At 43.8% G+C, this 24,181-nt stretch overlaps 1 protein-coding gene across 4 annotated transcripts in view; it reads left to right on the top strand.

Annotated features, from left to right (window-relative positions):
* Window positions 1–6,877: 6,877 nt before the first annotated feature.
* The window catches only part of LOC143277304 (uncharacterized), a 153,194-nt gene continuing 135,890 nt past the window's right edge, over window positions 6,878–24,181 (top strand). For 3 of the 4 annotated variants that reach the window (XR_013053722.1, XM_076582080.1, XM_076582082.1), the window contains exon 1: window positions 6,878–7,414. Coding sequence is in view for 3 of the 4 variants with exons in the window: in XM_076582080.1 (XP_076438195.1) it covers window positions 7,010–7,414 (405 nt within the window). In the remaining variant the exon portion in view is untranslated. The remainder of the gene's footprint in view (window positions 7,415–24,181) is intronic. The other variant, XM_076582081.1, reaches the window with a different exon arrangement.

The raw sequence follows: 24,181 nt of genomic DNA on the forward strand, positions 1-24,181 counted from the left end.
GCACACACACACACACATACACACACACGCACACACACACACACACACATACACACGCACACACACACACACACACATACACACACACTCTCTCTCTCTCTCTCTCTCTCTCTGTATAATAGCACACTCTCTCTCTCTCTCTCTTTATATATATATGTGTGTGTGTGTGTGTGTGAGAGAGAGAGAGAGAGTATTGCCATTACTGCAACATTACAGAAAATGGACACACAAAGAAAACAAAAGAGTTGTGACTGTGTGTTGGTCTATTTTGAAAGCAGGAGAGATCTGTTCTTGTTTGTTGTTGTTGTTGTTGTTGTTTTACCTCAATAGATACTCCACATTCCTTTGAAGTGTTTCTAAAGCTGGTTCCCCCCCCCCTCCTCCCCCCCCCCAATCCCAACAACAACAACAAAAAAACCACCTGCAAAACAAAACAAAACAACAACAATAGCATCATCAAAAAGAAGGTAGATTCTTGACAGTTCTGGAAAAAAAAAGATGAAAATCTTAGTAGTTTTAGATGCTCTGAAAGAGAGTTTCTATCTTTTCAGAGTATTTTAACAGTGAAATCTGCAGAAGTTAACGTATGCTTTCAACTGCACGTACATGACGGATGGGTTTAACATCTGTCACTGTCCCACATTCAGTCTAATTCCCATGACATCTGTTTGTGTATCATTGTCCCACGTTCAGGCTAATTCCCATGACATCTGTTTGTATGTCACTGTCCCACGTTCAGGCTAATTCCCATGACATCTGTTTGTATATCACTGTCCCACGTTCAGGCTAATTCCCATGACATCTGTTTGTATATCACTGTCCCACGTTCAGGCTAATTCCCATGACATCTGTTTGTATGTCACTGTCCCATGTTCAGGCTAATTCCCATGACATCTGTTTGTATGTCACTGTCCCACGTTCAGGCTAATTCCAGCGACATCTATTTGCATGAGACTTAAGTCATAGAAAGTGAATTCTTTTTAATTTTAATGTTTGTCACATGAATTGACATATTCATGGCTTTGAAAGAGGACAGGGGGAGTAACTTAACTTTACATTCATCATGCAGTTGTGAGAATGAAAAGGAGACTCAGAAGTAGTCTTATTGTGAGATATATTTCAGTTATGAGATAAGGTATAGTCAGACCCAGTGCAACTGTTAGAGTGAAATGTTTCATATTACAAATATTACAATGAGAATAATGTTCACAACTGATGTAAAATTGTGTGCAGCAGATATGTCTGTTTATCTGTGATGAATGTTTTGTAGTATGTCTGTGTCTTCATTTCTCATTTTAAATGAAAGATGAATCAGCCAAACTGGTGTGTGTGTGTGTGTGTGTACTTGTGAATATGATGTATGTGTATTCAAAGTGTACATATGAAAGAATGTTTGTGAGAGTACATGCATGAGTTTGCTTGTGTATTTGCAATTGTGTGTGTGTGTGTGTGTGTGTGTGTGTGTGTGTGTCCCCGTGCATGCTATTGTTCCTTTGTGTGTACATTAAAGGTGGTACTTAGATATGCACTGCCACATTGCCTTAACCTGTTCAAATTCCGTTGTGTGTGTATAAAAGACAGTATGTGGCAAAACATACAGTACCTGTTATTTTAACATGTAAGGGTATATGCATGTGTGTGAATGTGAATGTATGCAAACATTTGGGAAAGTGTGTGTGAGTGTGTGTGTGCACATTTCTTTGTGTGGGGTAGTGTCAACAGATGCAGTACAGCACATTACCATAACCTGTGAATGACATGTATACTTTAACATGGTGGTGAAACCATGCAAGCAGTTTACAATGTTTAATGCATCTTCTAGACCTCAGCACATTGCTTGGGCACTAAAAATGTGTTGTAAATTTACAGCTATACACAGACACTAAAAATGTGTTGTAAATTTACAGCTATACACAGACACTAAAAATGTGTTGTAAATTTTCAGCTATACACAGACATTAAAAATGTGTTGTAAATTTACAGCTATAAATGGACACTAAAAACATGTAAATTTACAGCTATAAATGGACACTAAAAACATGTAAATTTACAGCCACACATTCAGATATTTGTTGTTTTGCTTCCAGTGTGTTATACCAGCCACGACATGTTTATCATCACGGACTGACTTCAGGGAGTGTTCAAATCCTGTCTCACTTTAACTCTCTCCATACCAACGGCGAAAGAGACGACGTTAACAGCGTTTCACCCCAATTACCATCATCAAAATATTGCGAGCGGAAGGCTCTTATACTGAAGAGGTGAATGTTGACAAAGAATACCACAATTCTGACGACGGAAGCTAAAGGTTGGGTCATTCAGACACCCTCTGGACATCCGAGGGGTCTGTGTAGAGGAGAAGAGAGGACTGGCCGTACTACGTGAGTAGGCACTTTACTCCAATTTCCCTCACTTTACCGAGGTGCGAGTGGGTTCCAAGGTGTGAGCAGGAACAAGGTTAAAAACTGCAGAAACAAAGAAATTGCCTCCTCCTTCCTTTGCCAAGCCCAACGCTAAGTGAACATGCATTCGTCGCCCCTGTGGCTGCAACAGCCCATGGAATCCTTAACCCTTTCATTTCTAGAATGGCCTGTGGTTGTTGTTGTTTTTGTTTTTTTTCTTATTGCTTCCAGCAAATCATGGCCTGGCTTCGCTGACGAAGATCTAGGAAGGGCGATGTCCACGTCTGATGCAGGCACGCTCATGGCTGACAAGGCCAATGCGGGAAAAGCAGAGTCGGCCGCAGCGGCTGCAAGGGAAAGTCTGGTCTGGGTTCGCGGCTGCAGCGTTGTGGTTCTTCCTCCTTCTACGTTTGTCCTCAAGGCTGGCCCTGCGGTTGTTTTCGAAGGAGGAGACAGCTTGGTGGATGGTGCGTCGCCAGGTCTCTCGATCAGCGGCTACTGCAGACCACTGGCGATGGTCAATGTGACAGGCACCGAGAGCTTTCTGCAAGGAGTCTTTGTATCTCTTCTTGGGTGCTCCTCTGTCACGGTGGCCAGTGGACAGTTCGCCATACAGCGCGATCTTGGGCAGGCGGTGGTCCTCCATCCTGGACATGTGCCCTGCCCAACGTAGCTGGGTCTTTAGTTCCAGCAAATACCATGATCAAAATGACCATTAGTCATTTTCAGTAGTAGAAAATTACCAGTTTCAGTCATATTTTGACAAGGCTAGTGGTATTAAGGATATTATCCCTGCTGAATTTAGACTTGTCAGGACTCTGTTGCATGGCATACTTACGTCACTTTGAGTTGAGGTGGTTCAATAATGCCTGCAAGAATCACACAATAGTACCATTGCCTTCATTTTGTGGGGAATACTCATTCACTCTGAATGATTTGTTTTTTGTTTGTTTGTTTGTTTTGTTTTTTGCGACAAACAGAAATTGATAAACATTTCCATTCATCAAAACATAAACATGAATCCATCTGACTCACACAAAAAATTAGCTAGGCTTTTTTTAATTAAATGTTAAATCACCACCAAGATTAAATACAGCATCATGCCAAGTAGCAACTGTTGATTGTGGCAACGTAGCTCAAAGAAGAAGTTTGGAGTGTGAACTTGAGGGCACTGTAGACACCTTGGCATGTGGGCCAGCAGGAGACTTGAGCAGTTGACGCCCATCACCTGTCACAAAGTGTCATGACACAACATTGACATGGGTGTGAAACTTGTCATTTGAATGGAATTTTATTTGACAAGGGAAGGAACAAAGAAAACAAACAAGCAAACAGAACACACACACACACACACACACACACACACACACACACACAAACAAACAAACAAACAAAACAAAAAGAAAACAAACAACACACACACACAAAAGAGAGAGAGAGAGAGAGAACAAAATGATACATGATTGCAAGAAAAGATGAATACAATTACTGAAACAGGGCAGGCACACACACACACACACACACACACACACACACACACACACACACACTACACACAAATGAATACACATGTATATGCATGAATATATAACCATCCCTTATTATAATCATCAAAGTTTTTCGTGCCTGGAATTTCATTTTAACATTTCTTGTTTAAGAAGAATGGCATTATTCTGGCTGATTTACATCATTCATGTCTCAGTTTCCATTTCATTGAACAACTATTCTTTGAAAGAGCTTCTGAAGTTAACATTAATTGTTAACTGTTTCAAAAAGAAGGCAAATCATTCCAGTATGAAGCAATACTGTTCAACAGGTTTGATTCAAAGAGGTCAGTTCTAGGAAGAGGTGCTTTAAGTTTATGAAAGTGTCTGGTTGAAACACCACTGTATGAAAGGCTTGACTCAAAGAGATCACTTCTAGGAAGAGGTGCTTTAAGTTTATGAAAGTGTCTGGTTGAAACACCACTGTATGAAAGGCTTGACTCAAAGAGATCACTTCTAGGAAGAGGTGCTTTAAGTTTATGAAAGTGTCTGGTTGAAACACCACTGTATGAAAGGCTTGACTCAAAGAGATCACTTCTAGGAAGAGGTGCTTTAAGTTTATGAAAGTGTCTGGTTGAAACACCACTGTATGAAAGGCTTGAATAAAGAGATCACTTCTAGGAAGAGGTGCTGTAAGTTTATGAAAGTGTCTGGGTGAAACACCACTGTATGAAAGGCTTGAATAAAGAGATCAGTTCTAGGAAGAGGTGCTTTAAGTTTATGAAAGTGTCTGGTTGAAACACCACTGTATGAAAGGCTTGAATAAAGAGATCAGTTCTAGGAAGAGGTGCTTTAAGTTTATGAAAGTGTCTGGTTGAAACACCACTGTATGAAAGGCTTGACTTAAAGAGATCAGTTCTAGGCAGAGGCATTGTAAGTTTATGAAAGTGTCTGGCTGAAAGACCACTGTTTGAAAGGTTTGACTCAAAGAGATCAGTTCTAGGAAGAGGTGCTGTATCAGTATCAGCATCAGTATCAGTAGCTCAAGGAGGTGTCACTGCATTCGGTCAAATCCATATACGCTACACCACATCTGTGAAGCAAATGCCTGACCAGCAGCATAACCCAACGCGCTTAGTCAGGCTTCAAATAAATAAATAAAATAAAATAAAATAAAAGTGTCTGGTTGAAACAAGGGATTTTATGGAGCCATGCAGGAAGTAAAGTGAGCCCTGTCAATGTCGTCAGTGTCGACAGATTCATGGGGGGCTGTTGTTTGAGGGACGTGGTGGCGGTCTCCACTCTGGGAGGGATGCTCACTCAGTCTGGCTCCGCGACTAAGCCATTATTGTCGTTAGTAGGGGGCTTAGTAGGTGGTGTCCTAAGTACGTTAAAACAGAACAAGCACTACTGAACACCACCGAAGTGACTCAGCAGCAGTGCAGGGTCTCCTCTGGTGTGTGGCCTCCTGGCGACCTAACATCAATGGTTCCCTGTGGACTGCCGACACTGGAACTGTGATGGATGAACCCGGGTGTGGCTGTGTATGGGGGAATCTAAATGAGCGGCGTGGGAGTAATGCCACTGAAACGGTGCAGATGATGGGGCAGAAAAAAAAAGCAAGTAAAGTATTCCCTGTCTCCATGGACAGGTGAGTCACAGCAGCAGTTCTGCTGTTCACACAACACATGCTGCACCTCGTAGTGATGCCCATCATGACAAAGTTTCCCCCCGAAAATGGAGTGTGACTGCCTGCAAAGTAAAAACAGTCATACAGGTAAAGTCCCACTCGTGTATGTGAGTGAATGTATGAGTCCCAGACCACGAACAAAGAAGATAACATTGTTTATGAATAGTAATGATTATCATAACATTGTTTACGAATATTGATGATAATCCTGCATGCAGTTTTCTTTGTTTTTCCTATCGAAGTGGATTTTTTTTTTACAGAATTTTGCCAAGGACAACTCTTTTGTTGCCGTGGGTTCTTTTATGTGCGCTAAGTGCATGCTGCACACAGGACCTCGGTTTATTGTCTCATCCGAATGACTAGCGTCCAGACCACCACTCAAGTTCTAGTGGAGGGGGAGAAAATATCGGCGGCTAAGCAGTGATTCGAACCAGTGTGCTCCGATTATCTCGCTTCCTTGGCGGACGTGTTACCTGTAGGCCATCACTCCACATCTTATCACATGATGATGATCATTATCACACCATTTATAAAATGTCCCCTGTTTTCATAATGATGATCATAATAACATAGTTTATAATACTGAAATATTACATTTATATGGACAAAAATACAAATTGTTGCATTACTTACATTAAAGTTACAAGCAGTCACAGACGAACACAGATTGTTGTACAAAATAGGGACCTACTGAATGATTATTAATCCTATTCAACATTCCTGAAACATTTCTTACTCTGTTTTACACACACACACACACACACACACACACACACACACAGCTTCATAGTAAACGGACCCGGAAGGTATTCATTCAGTAATGTTGACACAATGAGGTCAGTCAACCTCAGCTGGGAAAGGTCATGTGACCAGCCAACCTTGTTGGCCGAGGTCACACTGCCCCGTGACCCTGCGTGTGTGTGTGTGTGTGTGTGTGTGTGTGTGTGCTCCAGTGCACGGAATCCCCTGGCCTCGGTTCCAGAACAACACGTCACCAGTTTGTTTACGTTTAGCTGGCCGCGTTCAGAGTCCGGCTGCCCGCTCAGGATCAACTGTGCCACTCATTTGCGCACGAGGTTTAATGAAGCAATATGAACATATCACACCCCCTTCTGTCCGTAATAAACCTGAAGATAAATCAACCAGCCAGCCCAAAATTGGCAAATGTAGGTTGTAGAGTCAACACAAGCGAGCCAGGTTCGTGTTTGCTTGAAAAGAAAGTAATACATCCTGAACGTAGACCCTGCTCGGCTGGGCTGGGAAAAAAGGGGGATAACCTGGGTAAAGATAGCACCTCTTGGCATCTCGCTGCAAACCCCGCGTGCGTGCCTCCGCCGAAACGCAGCGAGAGGAAGCAAGAAGGCAGTTTATGGAGAAGAAGGCCCCCTCTTCTGCGATCTTGTTTCTCTTGGAGGGCTCCGATTGGCTGAGGCATGGCAGATATAACCCTGAAACTTATTTGGTACAGACTTTCGCAGACTTATTCCAAGATGGCGGCGGCTGCTAGCACTTGGTACACGGACCTGGACTTCGATAGCTATGTGCTGGACTTGTTGCTGTTTGCATGGTGTGCAGGAGCTGCAATCGTTGTCCTAAGTGTCAACTCCATCAAAAATGCCCTCGGACCTGCCACCAAGCAACCGGCGGTGGAGAGATTTCGCGATTATGCATCGTCGGGTGACGGAGCGTTGGCGAGCGTGCCAGCGCGCGGTCAGCAACCAGAAACGTGCCATTGGTTCAACACTGTGGTCGGCTGGCTGTATCTTCACTATTATCATTCCCCAGTCTATTTGGACGAATGGATCAAGTCTCTCAACGAGCAGCTGAACAAACTTGGGGTACGTGCGATATTTTATTATTATTTTGTTGTTTCCCCTCCCCTTTCTTTGCACCATTATGCGTCAGTCTGCGGAGCGTTGTATGATTCAAGAGGTATTCTTAGAGTTGCGTGCTGTAAGGGCTGGTGATGGGAGAGCTTGCGGACTGGTTTCGTGCAAACGTGTTTAGCAAATTACCTTGGCAACAGGAATGTAGGCGGGCTGGCAGTGTGCGGATGGAGGAATGGCTAGAATGCACGTGCTGTGCTTTCAGGGACAAAAGGGCACTGCACACATCGGCACGGGAGGGAAATGATTTCAACTCTTTTTTTTTTTTTTTTCGTTTTTCTTTTTTTGTTTGTTCCCCAGTGCACAGTCAAATGTGCAGTTGGCCTACTACTGTTACAATTTCCTTATTTGCAGAATGTTATTGTTAAGGTAATGCAAGTAATAGTTGAAAGGAAAGACTGTTGAATGGTACTGGAAATAAGTTTGGATCCCAAATTAATGTTTTAAAAGGTATATTGATACATGGATAAAAGTAGCACTGTTGAATTTTGACTTTCCGAGAGAGAGAGCATAGTGGTCCTCAGAGACTTAGATGTTGCGATTGATATGTGTAATGATTTATAAATTTGCCAGCTGTAAAATTACAGGCCATTGCTGAAAAGATTTTGTGAATATATATATTGCTTCATGCAGACACAGTGACGAGAGAGAAGGGGGTTGGGGTGTGGAGGATGGATGGGAACGGAGGTCTATAATATGCAGTATATCAAGTATACGTCAGTACATACTGCTATACTGCATTATACAGTACACATCAGAGGACAAGGGATATGATAAAATTAATTTACATCGCTGGCAGTGTTGGAGAACCAGGAAACTTAATAGGCTCAGCCCCTCCTCCCCTCTCCCACCCAGAGCTCCCAATCCCCACACCTCCTCAACCCATGTCTTTCCCCTGTTACCCGCCAACCCCTTCCTCCCTCAGCCCCTGTGCTGTTCTCCAACTTCCCCACTGACAGAAATTGACTCACAACCCCCCCCATTTATCATTCCTTTCCCCTCTCTCCCCCCCCCCCACCTTCCCCCCCAACCAGCCTCCAACCCCTTGTGTTACACATACCTGACTTGGGGTGAGTGACAGAAAAAGAGTACCTGTTGAGTGTTTTCACACTTGTCCTCAGAGATCAGACAAGATGTGGATAACATGCAAACACACACACACACTGCAGAGTTGGGGAATGTTTACCAAGTAAAGACTACAACCAGCAAATGGTTTTGTCTTTCAGTGTGAGCACACCCACTGACTTTTGTCTGGGAAATCAGAATTTGTTACTAGCGTGCATAAACAGCATATTATATACATGTGCTTGCACACAGTATTTGTGCATTGCCCCACCATGCAGGCATACACACTCATTGCATGCACATATGTAGACCTGTACACACGCGCACAAACACACACACATACACACACATACACACACACACAGAGAAGGAGGTGAAAAAGAAAAGTGAGGAAGAGGGATAAAGGAATGTAAATTTAACTTGTGGAAACTGCAGCACGCTCAGATAGCCGACATTCAACGTAAAATGATTCAAAGGTGGCATTTGAGTGGAATGCAACACAACTGTAATATAAAAGAGAGAGAAAGTGTGTGTGTGTGTGCATGTGTGTGTGTGGTAAGTGCATGCATGTGTGAGTATGCACAAGTTTTTATATTGATATGCTCTTGCATGTATCCTAATTTCTACTGTATCTGTGTTTGTGTATGATTTTCAAACATATATTCTATCCTATTCTGATAGATCACACAGTGAAAGGGCAGTGGGAGGCAAATGAAGGAGGAAAAGGGGGGGGGGAGGGGAAGGGGGGGGGGGAGAAGGGGACAGCAGCATGATGATAATTGAAGCCAAAGGAAGAAAGTGCTGTTTTATTGAGGTACTTGAAGCTGTGTGAAGCTAGCATGCATGCAGGATGGCATGGGGCCAGGAGTGCCTGTGACAGGGATTAAGGGGAGTGGGAGAGGGGTGGGGGTTGGGAGGGGGGGGGGGCACACAGGAGTAGGGGAGGGAAGGCTGAGTTGTGGCACTTGTCAGTATTGCTGGAGATCTGACCTCCTTAGATTTTCTGCCTTCTCTCCTTCTTTCTGGTTTCATGATGATGATGGTGATGCAGATGATCATGTGTGTGTGTGTGTGTGTGTGTGTGTGTGTGTGTGTGTGTGTGTGTGTATGTACCTCTTTATAAATTGTGTGTGTATGTGTGAGTGTGCATGTATGTGATCTACATCTGAACTGAATATCACCAAACCAGTATATGGAATGGTGGGTGTGCTTTCCATTAAAAAAAATTATAAAAAAAAGAAAAAAAAAGTAATCTTTTTATATATTTTTTTTTATTATTTTTTTTTATTAAGATGGTTCATGATAGTGATGATGCTATTTTGGCAGATAGTCTGGAAAATATTTTCAGTCAGTGGTTGATATAAATGTTTATATAGATATATAGCTTTTATGATATATGGATACTTAAATAGCACCTATCCTCGGTCAGAGACCAAGCTCTAGTACTAAGCACTTTACAAACATGGAGTCATTTGCACAAACAGGCTGTATGACAGTTTTTCTTATTTACCTCACTATGTACAGTAGCCATACTCTGTTTTCGGCATCGTGCATGCTGGGTATGTTCTTGTTTCCATAACTTGCCATGCGCTGACATGAATTGCAGGATCTTTAACGCATTGTTTGAGTATACACATGAAGGGGGGGTTCCGGCACTAGTTTGCACATATGTAGTAGACCTGGGAGATTGGAAAAACCTCCACTCTTTACCCGCCAGGTGCGACAGGGATTGAACTTGAGACACTCAGGTGAGATGAGGTAGTGGGACACCTGCTGTCATGCTGCAGGGTTTTGATCACTTCACAATGTGGTGGGTCCTGGGGACTTTTTTTTTTCTCCATAATTCTAAGTGTTCCCAGACTTCCTTCAAAAGGTCATTCAAAATTCCCAATGATGCCCATCTTTATCAAATCTGCACTGCTGCACACGTACACTGACACAGTGGCAGGCAAACCTTGTAGTCCTTGTTTTGGTATATCGGCCAAGAAGTAGTGAAGGGAAATAACTGTTTCATTGCAGATGACCATAGTGTCAGACTGAAGTTCCGAAACATGATTTTCGCCTTTTTTTTTTTTTTTTGTCTTCTTGACATTTGTTTTGAAAGTCTCAGTGACAGGCTGTGTCAGCACAGAGTGCACCCTTTCCATTTTCAAAGCAACAGGGACGTGTGTTCATGCGCTGTCAGGAGCGCAGGTGTAGTAATTGGAAGAAGAGAACAGACCTGCCGCCTGCAGTTCCTTGTACCTGCAGGGCCAGCTAGTCCGGAATTAGCTTAGTCAGCAGTGCCGTCTGTCTGTCTGCACTGAAATAGTTCTCAGTAAACTGGCCCGTCTCTGTCTGTACTGAAATAGTTCTCAGTATAGTGGCCAGTCTCTGCCTTTCTGCACTGATATATTTATCAGTATATTGGCCATTCTCTGCCTTTCTGCACTGAAATAGTTAACAATATATTGGCCAGTCTCTGTCTGTCTGCACTGAAATAGTTAACAATATATTGGCCAGTCTCTGTCTGTCTGCAACGATAATAGTTATCAATATATTGGCCAGTCTCTGTCTGTCTGCAACGATAATAGTTATCAATATATTGGCCAGTCTCTGTCTGCACTGATAATAGTTATCAATATATTGGCCAGTCTCTGTCTGCACTGATAATAGTTATCAATATATTGGCCAGTCTCTGTCTGCACTGATAATAGTTATCAATATATTGGTCAACTTCTGTCTGCACTGATAATAGTTATCAATATATTGGTCAACTTCTGTCTGCACTGATAATATTTATCAATATATTGGTCAGTCTCTCTCTGTCCACACTGATAATAGTTATCAATATATTGGCCAGTCTCTGTCTGTCTGCACTGATAATAGTTATCAATATATTGGTCAGTCTCTCTCTGTCCACACTGATAATAGTTATCAATATATTGACCAACTTCTGTCTGTCTGCACTGATAATAGTTAAATCAGTATATTGGCCAGTCTCTGTCAGTCTTAGTGTCTGCACTGATATTGTGATAATAGTTATCAATATATTGGCCAGTCTGTCTGTCTGCACTGAAATAGTTATCAATATATTGGCCAGTCTGTCTGTCAGCACTGAAATAGTTATCAATATATTGGCCAGTCTCTCTCTGCCTACACTGATAATAGTTATCAATATATTGGCCAACTTCTGTCTGCACTGATAATAGTTATCAATATATTAGCCAGTCTCTGTCTGTCTGCACTGATAATAGTTATCAGTATATATACTATATTGGCCAGTCTCTGTCTGTCTACAACGATAATAGTTATCAATATATTGGCCAGTCTCTGTCTGCACTGATAATAGTTATCAATATATTGGCCAGTCTCTGTCTGCACTGATAATAGTTATCAATATATTGGCCAGTCTCTGTCTGCACTGATAATAGTTATCAATATATTGGCCAGTCTCTGTCTACAATGATAATAGTTATCAATATATTGGTCAGTCTCTGCACTGAAATGGTTATCAATACATTGGCCAGTCTCTGTCTGCACTGAAATAGTTACCAGTATATTGGCCAGTCTCTCTACTGAAATAGTTATCAATGGAAAATCACTATACGATAGACAGTTTGATGTATAAAACATGGAGGAGAGAACGTGGAAAATCACTATAGACAGTTGGATGTATAAAACATCAAAAATCACTATGGAACATGGAAAATCTCTATAGACAGTTGGATGTATAAAACATGGAAAATCTCCATACAACATGGAAAATCACTATAGGCAGTTGGATGTATAAAACATGGACAAGAGAACATGGAATATCACTGTGGACAGTTGGATGTATAAAACATGGATGAGAGAGCATGGAAAATCACTATGGACAGTTGGATGTATAAAACATGGAAAATCTCCATAGAACATGGAAAATCGCTATAGACAGTTGGATGTATAAAACATGGAAAATCTCCATAGATCATGGAAAATCACTATAGACAGTTGGATGTATAAAACATGGAAAATCTCCATAGAACATGGAAAATCGCTATAGACAGTTGGATGTATAAAACTTGGAAAATCTCCATAGAACGTGGAAAATCACTATAGACAGTTAGAACTTGGATGTATAAAACATGGACAAGAGATCATGGAAAATCACTGTAGACAGTTGGATATATAGACAGTTGGATGTATAAAACATGGACAAGAGAACATGGAATATCACTGTGGACAGTTGGATGTATAAAACATGGATGAGAGAGCATGGAAAATCACTATGGACAGTTGGATGTATAAAACATGGATAAGAGAACATGGAAAATCACTATAGACAGTAGGATGTATAAAACATGGAAAATCTCCATAGAACATGGAAAATCGCTACAGACTGTTGGTTTTATTAAACATAGAAAATCTCTCTATATACAGATAGACAGTTGACCGATGTGTAAAACTAACAACTGGGGAGGATCACACGCGGGGACAGTTAATTGATATATATATAATATATATATATATATATATATATGTATTTCTTTTTATCACAACAGATTTCTCTGTGTGAAATTCAGGCTGCTCTCCCCAGGGAGAGCGCGTCGCTACACTACAGTGCCACCCATTTTTTGGCATTTTTTCCTGTGTGCAGTTTTATTTGCTTTTCTTATCAAAGTGGATTTTTCTACAGAATTTTGCCAGGAACAACCCATTTGTTGCAGTGGGTTCTTTTGTGTGCGCTAAGTGCATGCTGCACACGGGACCTCGGTTTATCGTCTCATCCGAATGACTAGCGTCCAGACCACCACTGAAGGTCAAGTGGAGGTGGAGAAAATATCGACGGCTGAGCAGTGATTCAAACCAGTGCGCTCAGATTCTCTCGCTTCCTAGGTGGACGCGTGACCTCCAGGCCATCACTCCACTGTGTGTGTGTGTGTGTGTGTGTGTGTGTGTGTGTGTGAAACATCGCCCTGGGTCATCTCCCCTGGGACTGGAGACAGCAGTGGAGAGTCTGCACCACATCAGCAGCTGAGTTGGTGTGGCGGCAGATTGGGGGGTTTGGATCAAAATTTGTCACCCTCCAAAGTGACTCAGCAGCAGTGCAGGGTCTTATCTGGTGTGTGGCCTCCTGGCTACCTAACATCAATGGTTCCCTGTGGACTGCCGACGCTGGAACTGCGACGGACGAACCCGGGTGTGGCCGTGTATGAGGGAATCTAAATGAGCGGCGTGGGAGTAATGCCACTGAAACGGTGCAGATGATGGGGCAGAAAAAAAAAAAAAATGGTCACCCTCAATCCGGGACACAAACGGTAACACTGGCTTCACACACTGACGTGGAGACACATGTCAGCGCAGAGCAGAGTGCATGACTCGGGGCTTCACGTTCACCTCTTTCCCCTTTCTCTTCCTCCATCTGATTTCTCCTCATTTCTCCACTGCTCTTTTTTTTTCTCTTGTCACCCTGTGGCCTTCCGCACCCCATCATCCTTCACCTGTAATATCTGTCTGTCTGTAGATCTGTCTGTCTGTCTCTCTCTCTCTCTCTCTCTATATATATATGTTAGTGTGTGTGTGTGTGTGTATGTGTGTGTGTGTGTGTGTGTGTGTGTGTGTGTGTGTGTCTTTCACTAATGAGTGCTTGCGCTCGTGAGCATGCGTGGAAACACACGCACATACTCTCTCTCGCACATGATCTCTCTGTCTTTGTCTCTCTGTCTGTCTGTCTGTCTATCTGTCCGTCTCTCTCTCTCTCTCACCCACCGACACACACATAACCTGTGTACACTGTTGCACACATTGTGGCACACACATGATCTCTCTCTCTCTCTCTCTCTCTCTCTCTGTGTCTCTCACACTGTGCACACATATCATATGTAATATATAATATTCCTGTGTACACTCTCTCTCTTACACACTTAGTGGCACACATTCTCTTACAGTCTCTCTGTAAGTTTTACACACACACACACACACACACACACACACACACACACACACACACACACACACACACACTCCCCCCCCTCCCCCTTCATCCTAGTAGAAGCTTTGAACAACTGGCCTCTTCTTCTTCCTCCTGGAAGAAATCCCCTTCTCTCTTTCCTTCCTTCCCTCCATCTCTCTCTCTCTCTCTCTCTCTCACACACCACCCTCCCCTTTCCTCCTCTCTCTCCCTCACAGACTGACTGACTGTGGCAGTGGTTGGTTGGCAGATTTCTGGGTTGCTGTGGAAACGAAGCAGCAGCCGGCAGGTAGACAGCAGGTAGAGAAGGTATTGTGTTTGCCTCCCCCTCCCCCTCCCCCTCCCACCCCGCCCCGCCCCCCCATCCCCTCCTCCACTTGTTGGAGCAGAGGGCACAGGGGTCGAGATCAAAGTGCAGGCATTGGGGGAGGAAAGTTTCCACACTCAGAACTGAAACTTGACAGTTCAGTGTGTAAATAGTCCACTGGTTTCACACCACACTCAGAACTGGAACTTGACAGTTCAGTGTGTAAATAGTCCACTGGTTTCACACCACACTCAGAACTGTGGAACTTGACAGTTCAGTGTGTAAATAGTCCACTGTTTCACACCACACTCAGAACTGAAACTTGACAGTTCAGTGTGTAAATAGTCCACTGGTTTCACACCACACTCAGAACTGAAACTTGACAGTTCAGTGTGTAAATAGTCCACTGGTTTCACACCACACTCAGAACTATGGAACTTGACAGTTCAGTGTGTAAATAGTCCACTGGTTTCACACCACACTCAGAACTGTGGAACTTGACAGTTCAGTGTGTAAATATTCCACTGGTTTCACACTACACTCAGAACTGAAACTTGACAGTTCAGTGTGTAAATAGTCCACTGTTTCACACCACACTCAGAACTGAAACTTGACAGTTCAGTGTGTAAATAGTCCACTGGTTTCACACCCCACTCAGAACTGAAACTTGACAGTTCAGTGTGTAAATAGTCCACTGGTTTCACACCACACTCAGAACTGTGGAACTTGACAGTTCAGTGTGTAAATAGTCCACTGGTTTCACACCACACTCAGAACTGTGGAACTTGACAGTTCAGTGTGTAAATAGTCCACTGGTTTCACACCACACTCAGAACTGAAACTTGACAGTTCAGTGTGTAAATAGTCCACTGGTTTCACACCACACTCAGAACTGTGGAACTTGACAGCTCAGTGTGTAAATATTCCACTGATTTCACACCACACTCAGAACTGAAACTTGACAGTTCAGTGTGTAAATATTCCACTGGATTCACACCACACTCAGAACTGAAACTTGACAGTTCAGTGTGTAAATAGTCCACTGGTTTCACACCACACTCAGAACTGTGGAACTTGACGGTTCAGTGTGTAAATAGTCCACTGGTTTCACACCACACTCAGAACTGTGGAACTTGACAGTTCAGTGTGTAAATAGTCCACTGTTTCACACCACACTCAGAACTGAAACTTGACAGTTCAGTGTGTAAATAGTCCACTGGTTTCACACCACACTCAGAACTGAAACTTGACAGTTCAGTGTGTAAATAGTCCACTGTTTCACACCACACTCAGAACTGAAACTTGACAGTTCAGTGTGTAAATATTCCACTGGATTCACACCACACTCAGAACTGAAACTTGACAGTTCAGTGTGTAAATAGTCCACTGGTTTCACACCACACTCAGAACTGGAACTTGACAGTTCAGTGTGTAAATAGTCCACTGGTTTCACACCACACTCAGAACTGTGGAACTTGACAGTTCAGTGTGTAAATAGTCCACTGGTTTCACACCACACTCAGAACTGAAACTTGACAGTTCAGTGTGTAAATAGTCCACTGTTTCACACCACACTCAGAACTGAAACTTGACAGTTCAGTGTGTAAATAGTCCACTGGTTTCACACCACACTCAGAACTGTGGAACTTGACAGTTCAGTGTGTAAATAGTCCACTGGTTTCACACCACACTCAGAACTGAAACTTGACAGTTCAGTGTGTAAATAGTCCACTGTTTCACACCACACTCAGAACTGAAACTTGACAGTTCAGTGTGTAAATAGTCCACTGGTTTCACACCACACTCAGAACTGAAACTTGACAGTTCAGTGTGTAAATATTCCACTGGATTCACACCACACTCAGAACTGAAACTTGACAGTTCAGTGTGTAAATAGTCCACTGGTTTCACACCACACTCAGAACTGGAACTTGACAGTTCAGTGTGTAAATAGTCCACTGGTTTCACACCACACTCAGAACTGTGGAACTTGACAGTTCAGTGTGTAAATAGTCCACTGGTTTCACACCACACTCAGAACTGAAACTTGACAGTTCAGTGTGTAAATAGTCCACTGTTTCACACCACACTCAGAACTGAAACTTGACAGTTCAGTGTGTAAATAGTCCACTGGTTTCACACCACACTCAGAACTGTGGAACTTGACAGTTCAGTGTGTAAATAGTCCACTGGTTTCACACCACACTCAGAACTGAAACTTGACAGTTCAGTGTGTAAATAGTCCACTGTTTCACACCACACTCAGAACTGAAACTTGACAGTTCAGTGTGTAAATAGTCCACTGGTTTCACACCACACTCAGAACTGAAACTTGACAGTTCAGTGTGTAAATAGTCCACTGGTTTCACACCACACTCAGAACTGTGGAACTTGACAGTTCAGTGTGTAAATAGTCCACTGGTTTCACACCACACTCAGAACTGTGGAACTTGACAGTTCAGTGTGTAAATAGTCCACTGGTTTCACACCACACTCAGAACTGAAACTTGACAGTTCAGTGTGTAAATAGTCCACTGGTTTCACACCACACTCAGAACTGAAACTTGACAGTTCAGTGTGTAAATAGTCCACTGGTTTCACACCACACTCAGAACTGGAACTTGACAGTTCAGTGTGTAAATAGTCCACTGGTTTCACACCACACTCAGAACTGAAACTTGACAGTTCAGTGTGTAAATAGTCCACTGGTTTCACACCACACTTAGAACTGAAACTTGACAGTTCAGTGTGTAAATAGTCCACTGCTTTCACACCACACTCAGAACTGAGGAACTTGACAGTTCAGTGTGTAAATAGTCCTGGTTTCACACCACACTCAGAACTGGAACTTGACAGTTCAGTGTGTAAATAGTCCACTGGTTTCACACCACACTCAGAACTGAAACTTGACAGTTCAGTGTGTAAATAGTCCACTGGTTTCACACCACACTCAGAACTGGAACTTGACAGGTCACTGTGTAAATATTCCACTGAATTCACACCACACTCAGAACTGAAACTTGACAGTTCAGTGTGTAAATAGTCCACTGGTTTCACACCACACTCAGAACTGAAACTTGACAGTTCAGTGTGTAAATAGTCCACTGGTTTCACACCACACTCAGAACTGAAACTTGACAGTTCAGTGTGTAAATAGTCCACTGGTTTCACACCACCTTCCTCAGCTAAACTGACACAAACAAATCTGGGTAGTTGGATACTTACATTTTTCAACTTTAGGTTTTCTGGGGAAAAAGAAAGGAGATGTTCTTCTGTATATCCAGAGAAAGAGATCCCAGACGAAGGAATTGAGGGATTGGTGGCTTGGTGGCAGAGAAAACAGTGTGTATATGTCTACAGGTTGTGGTTGTGTTGTCAGAACTGATAGTGCAGGGGGTGCTTGGTTGATTGGTTGGTTGGTTAGTGGTAGAGAAAGCTCAGGAATGGATTTCTACCCAAGTCTCCGGGTAATGGTAGAGAAACATGTACTGCTACAGTGCTAGTTGTTGTTAAGTGGGAACAGGATGGAGACTGTGTGTGTGTGTGTGTGTGTGTGTGTGTGTGTGTGAGAGAGAGAGAGAGAGAGAGAGAGAGAGGAGAGAAGAAGATACTAGGGATTTCCTGGGTGGGAGACCAGTGGTGGGGGGTGAAGGGGGAGGAGATAGGAGGGAGGAGGTAGGGGATGGATAATTTTAGTGGTGGTGGTGGTAACTCAGTAGAGACAGGGTAGCCCTGCCAGTGTGTAGTCAGGACAATAAGACAAGACAGGCAAGGCCTTCAAGACTCACTTGTGATACACTGAAAAAAAAAAAAAAAATCCAAGCTTTTTATCTATTGTGTATAATTTCAAAATGTAATGTTTAAGATGAGAAAGATCAGTTTAAAGCGAATTAAGTCCCCTAGCATTAATTACAGAGTAATTTCCCTTATTTACTATCTGCACCAAAACGTTTGCAAAATAAATAAAACTTCCATGCTTAGCAAAAGAAGCTCCTGTTTGAACAAAAATTGATAATAATGACTGCTCTTGTTGTTGGGTCAGAATATCAGATCAAAGTGCCAAGTTTAGAGCATACAAAAAATATAAATATAACAGTAAATGCAGTTTGCATATAATTAGGCTTTATATTTTATTTTTTGTGCCCATCCCAGAGGTGCAATATTGTTTTAAACAAGATGACTGGAAAGAACTGAATTTTTCCTATTTTTATGCCTAATTTGGTGTCAACTGACAAAGTATTTGCAGAGAAAATGTCAGTGTTAAAGTTTACCACGGACACACGGACACACAAACACACGGGGACACACACACACACACACACACACACACACAGACAACCGAACACCGGGTTAAAACATAGACTCACTTTGTTTACACAAGTGAGTCAAAAAGGGGGGGAGACTTATTGGAGGAGAGAAGGGAGAGGGGGAGTAGTATAGATTTGATTTGGGGGGTGGGTGGGGGGAGATGGGGGGTGGGGGGTGGGGGGGGGGATGGAAGAGGAATGCCAGTAAGAGAGAGAGAGAAGAGAGAAGAGTCAGGATTGCCTTGGAAGAGAGAGACAGAGACAGAGACAGAGAGAGCAACAGGGGTTGCTTATTAGCGGAGCCAGTACTGCAAGTTTGTATTGCAGGAAAGTCAAGGGGATGAAGACAGTTGGGGTAGTGGGGATTACGTGAGGGGTGTGGGGTGTGTGTGTGTGGGGGGGGTGGGGTGGGGTGGGGGGGTGGAGGGATGGGGGTGAGGGGGAGAAGGGAAGGGAGGGGGGTGAGGAATGTCTTAATGGCAGAGAAAAAGTACTGATAAGTTGCAGTGAAAGACAAGGATGGTGAATAAGGGGAGGAGGAGGGGGGGATAGCACTAGGGATTTCAGGTGGAGATGGCAGTAGGGATTTCAGGTGGAGATGGCAGTAGGGATTTCAGGCAGAGATGGCAGTAGGGATTTCAGGCGGAGATGGAGATGGCAGTAGGGATTTCAGGTGGAGATGGCAGTAGGGATTTCAGGTGGAGATGGCAGTAGGGATTTCAGGTGGAGATGGCAGTAGGGATTTCAGGTGGAGATGGCAGTAGGGATTTCAGGTGGAGATGGCAGTAGGGAGTAGGGATTTCAGGTGGAGATGGCAGTAGGGATTTCAGGTGGAGATGGCAGTAGGGAGTAGGGATTTCAGGTGGAGATGGCAGTAGGGAGTAGGGATTTCAGGTGGAGATGGCAGTAGGGATTTCAGGTGGAGATGGCAGTAGGGAGTAGGGATTTCAGGTGGAGATGGCAGTAGGGATTTCAGGTGGAGATGGCAGTAGGGATTTCAGGTGGAGATGGCAGTAGGGAGTAGGGATTTCAGGTGGAGATGGCAGTAGGGATTTCAGGTGGAGATGGCAGTAGGGATTTCAGGTGGAGATGGCTGTAGGGATTAGGGATTTCAGGCGGAGATGGCAGTAGGGATTTCAGGTGGAGATGGCAGTAGGAATTTCAGGTGGAGATGGCAGTAGGGAGTAGGGATTTCAGGTGGAGATGGCAGTAGGGATTTCAGGTGGAGATGGCTGTAGGGATTAGGGATTTCAGGCGGAGATGGCAGTAGGGATTTCAGGTGGAGATGGCAGTAGGGATTTCAGGTGGAGATGGCAGTAGGGATCTCAGGTGGAAGAATGTTGGAAGGGGGTGTGGAATGTGAGTTAGAGAGAGAGAGAGGTGGGAATTCCTCTATGGCAGAGACAAAAGCACTGCTAGTCTGTATTGTGTTGCTGGAAAAAGCCTTCTAAAGGGCAGAGAAACAGCTGCCTGCTAGTGTTAAAAACAAAAAGGGGGGGGGGGGGGGTTGTTCCGGATACAAGTAGGCCAAGATAGGAGAAAGAACGCTCCATGATTGTCACAGAAGGGCAGTTTGTTCCATACGACTGGGCCAAGATAGGAGAAAGAACGCTCTATGATTGACACAGAACGCTCCATGATGGTCACAGAAGGGCAGTTTGTTCCATACGACTGGGCCAAGATAGGAGAAAGAATGCTCCTTGATTGTCACAGAAGGGCAGTTTGTTCCATACGACTGGGCCAAGATAGGAGAAAGAATGCTCCTTGATTGTCACAGAACGCTCCGTAATGGTCACAGAAGGGCAGTTTGTTCCATATGACTGGGCCAAGATAGGAGAAAGAACGCTCCATGATTGTCACAGAAGGGCAGTTTGTTCCATACGACTGGGCCAAGATAGGAGAAAGAACGCTCTATGATTGACACAGAACGCTCCATGATGGTCACAGAAGGGCAGTTTGTTCCATACGACTGGGCCAAGATAGGAGAAAGAACGCTCTATGATTGACACAGAACGCTCCATGATGGACACAGAAGGGCAGTTTGTTCCATACGACTGGGCCAAGATAGGAGAAAGAATGCTCCTTGATTGTCACAGAAGGGCAGTTTGTTCCATACGACTGGGCCAAGATAGAAAGAATGCTCCATGATTGTCACAGAAGGGCAGTTTGTTCCATACCACTGGGCCAAGATAGGAGAAAGAATGCTCCTTGATTGTCACAGAACGCTCCGTAATGGTCACAGAAGGGCAGTTTGTTCCATATGACTGGGCCAAGATAGGAGAAAGAATGCTCCATGATTGTCACAGAAGGGCAGTTTGTTCCATACGACTGGGCCAAGATAGGAGAAAGAATGCTCTATGATTGACACAGAATGCTCCTTGATTGTCACAGAAGGGCAGTTTGTTCCATACGACTGGGCCAAGATAGGAGAAAGAACGCTCTATGATTGACACAGAATGCTCCATGATGGTCACAGAAGGGCAGTTTGTTCCATACGACTGGGCCAAGATAGGAGAAAGAACACTGACATTTCTTGTTTCTTCAAGAACTGACGACTCCATGGAATCGGCAGCGGAGTGTAAAATCTAGAAAAGGCAAACGATTTGCTGTTTCTGCAGTTTATGGGATGATTGCAGGTTAACGATCTGGTAGTAATTACTGCTCTTGAGGTTAATTGGAAATTTCGCTTCCTCAAATTCCGTCAGTGCTGTGGATGGTGCGAGAGAGCGTGTGACTTGTCATTCACACACAGCCCTTGTCAGTGAATGACATTGCGTTCTCTCTCTGACTCTGCCTGTTGCTGGTAATGGTGATTGGGGATGGCTCACCTTATAGCTGTTGCACTTAAGCCTTAGTTAAGGTCAAGCTTGTTTGTTTGTTTGTATCTTTTATGGAAAGGGGTGTAGGGCGGGAAAGAGGGGTGGGTGCGCTTGTGACGGGCTAAAAGGTCAAAGGTGGTTGTTGTTGTCTCGTTCGTCATTTATCAGATGGATTCCCCTGTCTCCTCGACGAAGGCGGCAGCACATCGCAGGTTCTCCAGTCCTCCATAGAGCTTCCGGGCTGCTGGGATTGGGTCAAGTCAGGTTTTCTCTTGGAGTGCTCGGTGGAGCGGGCAGGACTGCAGCAGATGTTCTGTTGTCTGGCTGCCTGTTCTGCAGGGGCACTGCTCTGTGTCGCCGATACAGAGTTTCGTGTATAGGTGGTGTTTCAGGTGGTTGTGGCCTGTCCTGAGCCTGAAAATGGCTACCTGCTCTCGACGAGTCAGCAGAGACTGACTTCTGATTGTAATACATTCCAGTCAAAAAGAAGTCCCTGCATGAAATTCAGATTGCTTTCCCAGGGGAAAGAGTATCACCACTATCTGGCCTCACCCTATTTTTGTGATTGTTTTCTTTTCTATCTGCATAATCTTATGATACAGAGAGAGCAATACTACCTGCACCCAGGCCATCACAAAAGGTTCCATGGAGAAAGAGTTGATATGGAAAAATCCTCTCCTTGGTGGAACTGAACCCTGGTCCTTGGGATCTTGCTTCATCCATTCAGTCCCTTCAGCGCTTACAAAACGTTGCTGCCCGACTCGTCCTCAGAAAGAAAAGATCTGAGCACATCACTCCTCTTTTGCAATATCTCCATTGGCTCCCTGTCTCACGCAGAATAAAGTACAAGATCAGCACTCTATGTTATAAATGTATTCACAAATCTGTCCCTTACTATCTCTGTGGTTGCCTTCACCTCTACACTCCATGTGGCTCTCTGCGTTCGGCTTCGGATCCACTCTTTACGCATACCGAGATCCAAACGCTCGACTGTTGGCCGCCGTTCTTTCTCTGTCTGTGGACCTTGCATTTGGAATGAACTTCCTCTTTCACTTTGTCAGGTCTCCACTCTCAGCTCTTTCAAGTCTGGCCTTAAAGCCCACCTCTTCCCAAAATAGCCTTCCTTCCCTGCCTCTTCCTTGTCTTCATTTTTTTTCCCCAGTTTTAGAGTTATGTGTGCGTGAGAATGGTGCGAAAGCGCTTTGATTTGTCTCTGCCCAAGATTCAGCGCTGTATAAATATAATAATAATAATAATGAATCCTTGTCAGGCACTATGCCACAAGGCTGTGGGTCCACCTGACCTCCATGATCTCATGTGTGACGTCAGCTACATAATCAGTCTGATGTGGCTTTTGGCCCATTTCCTTTTCCTGTTTGGCGAAAGGGATGGAATGGGCCCCGCCTTCCTGTGCCCACCCCACGAGACAGTGGACTGTTGGCCGAGTGCTGTCGCGTCTGCCTCGGAAGTGAGATAATTTGGACGCACTGGCTGGAATCCCACAGTCGCCAGTATTTTCTCCTCCTCCACTAGACCTTGGGTGGTGGTCTGGAGGCTAGTCATTCAGATGAGATAATAAACTGAGGTCCTGTATGCAGCATGCATTTAGCGCATGTAAAAGAACCCATGGCAACAAAAGGGTTGTCCCTGGCAAAATTATTACAAAAATCCACTTTGATAGGAAAACAAATAAAATTGCAGGCAGAAAAAAAAGAGGTGGTTCTCTCAGTGTAGCGACACGCTCTCCCTGGAGAGAGCAGCCCGAATTTCACATAGAGAAATCTGTTGTGTCTAAAGAAGTAACACAATGCAACACAGTACAATACAATTTGAATTCGCTGCCTTGCCCCAGTGGCTGCAAAAGGCTTTTGAACATTTTATCTAACCTTTTTAAATAAAAAACCAACAACAAAAAACCCAATCCTAAAAGTACTTTTAATGTCTGTGACGGTGAAAGTTGCTTTGAATCCAGACACACACAGCTTGAGCTGTAGTCTTCCCACTCATCCATAAACCATGTAGAGAAAATTTGTGTCGGAGACATTTCTACAGGTCTTGTGAAGAGAGTTTACACTGGCAGTGTTTGAAAGACATCTGGAGTGTTTTGATGAAAGGGTTTCAAAGAGAGTAAAAGTTGGGGAGTGTTTTTTTTTTTTTTTAAGGGATTTTTTTTTTTTTAAGGGATTTTTACTCATATGTCGTGGGGATTTGTGTTCTGCTGAGAACTTTGCCTTGCTGCCCCACCACCCACCCCACTTGGTGGCCCAGTCGACGGGCGCAATAGCCGAG

This window comes from Babylonia areolata, chromosome 34, assembly GCF_041734735.1.
Source record: "Babylonia areolata isolate BAREFJ2019XMU chromosome 34, ASM4173473v1, whole genome shotgun sequence".
In the NCBI taxonomy this organism is placed as follows: domain Eukaryota; kingdom Metazoa; phylum Mollusca; class Gastropoda; order Neogastropoda; family Buccinidae; genus Babylonia; species Babylonia areolata.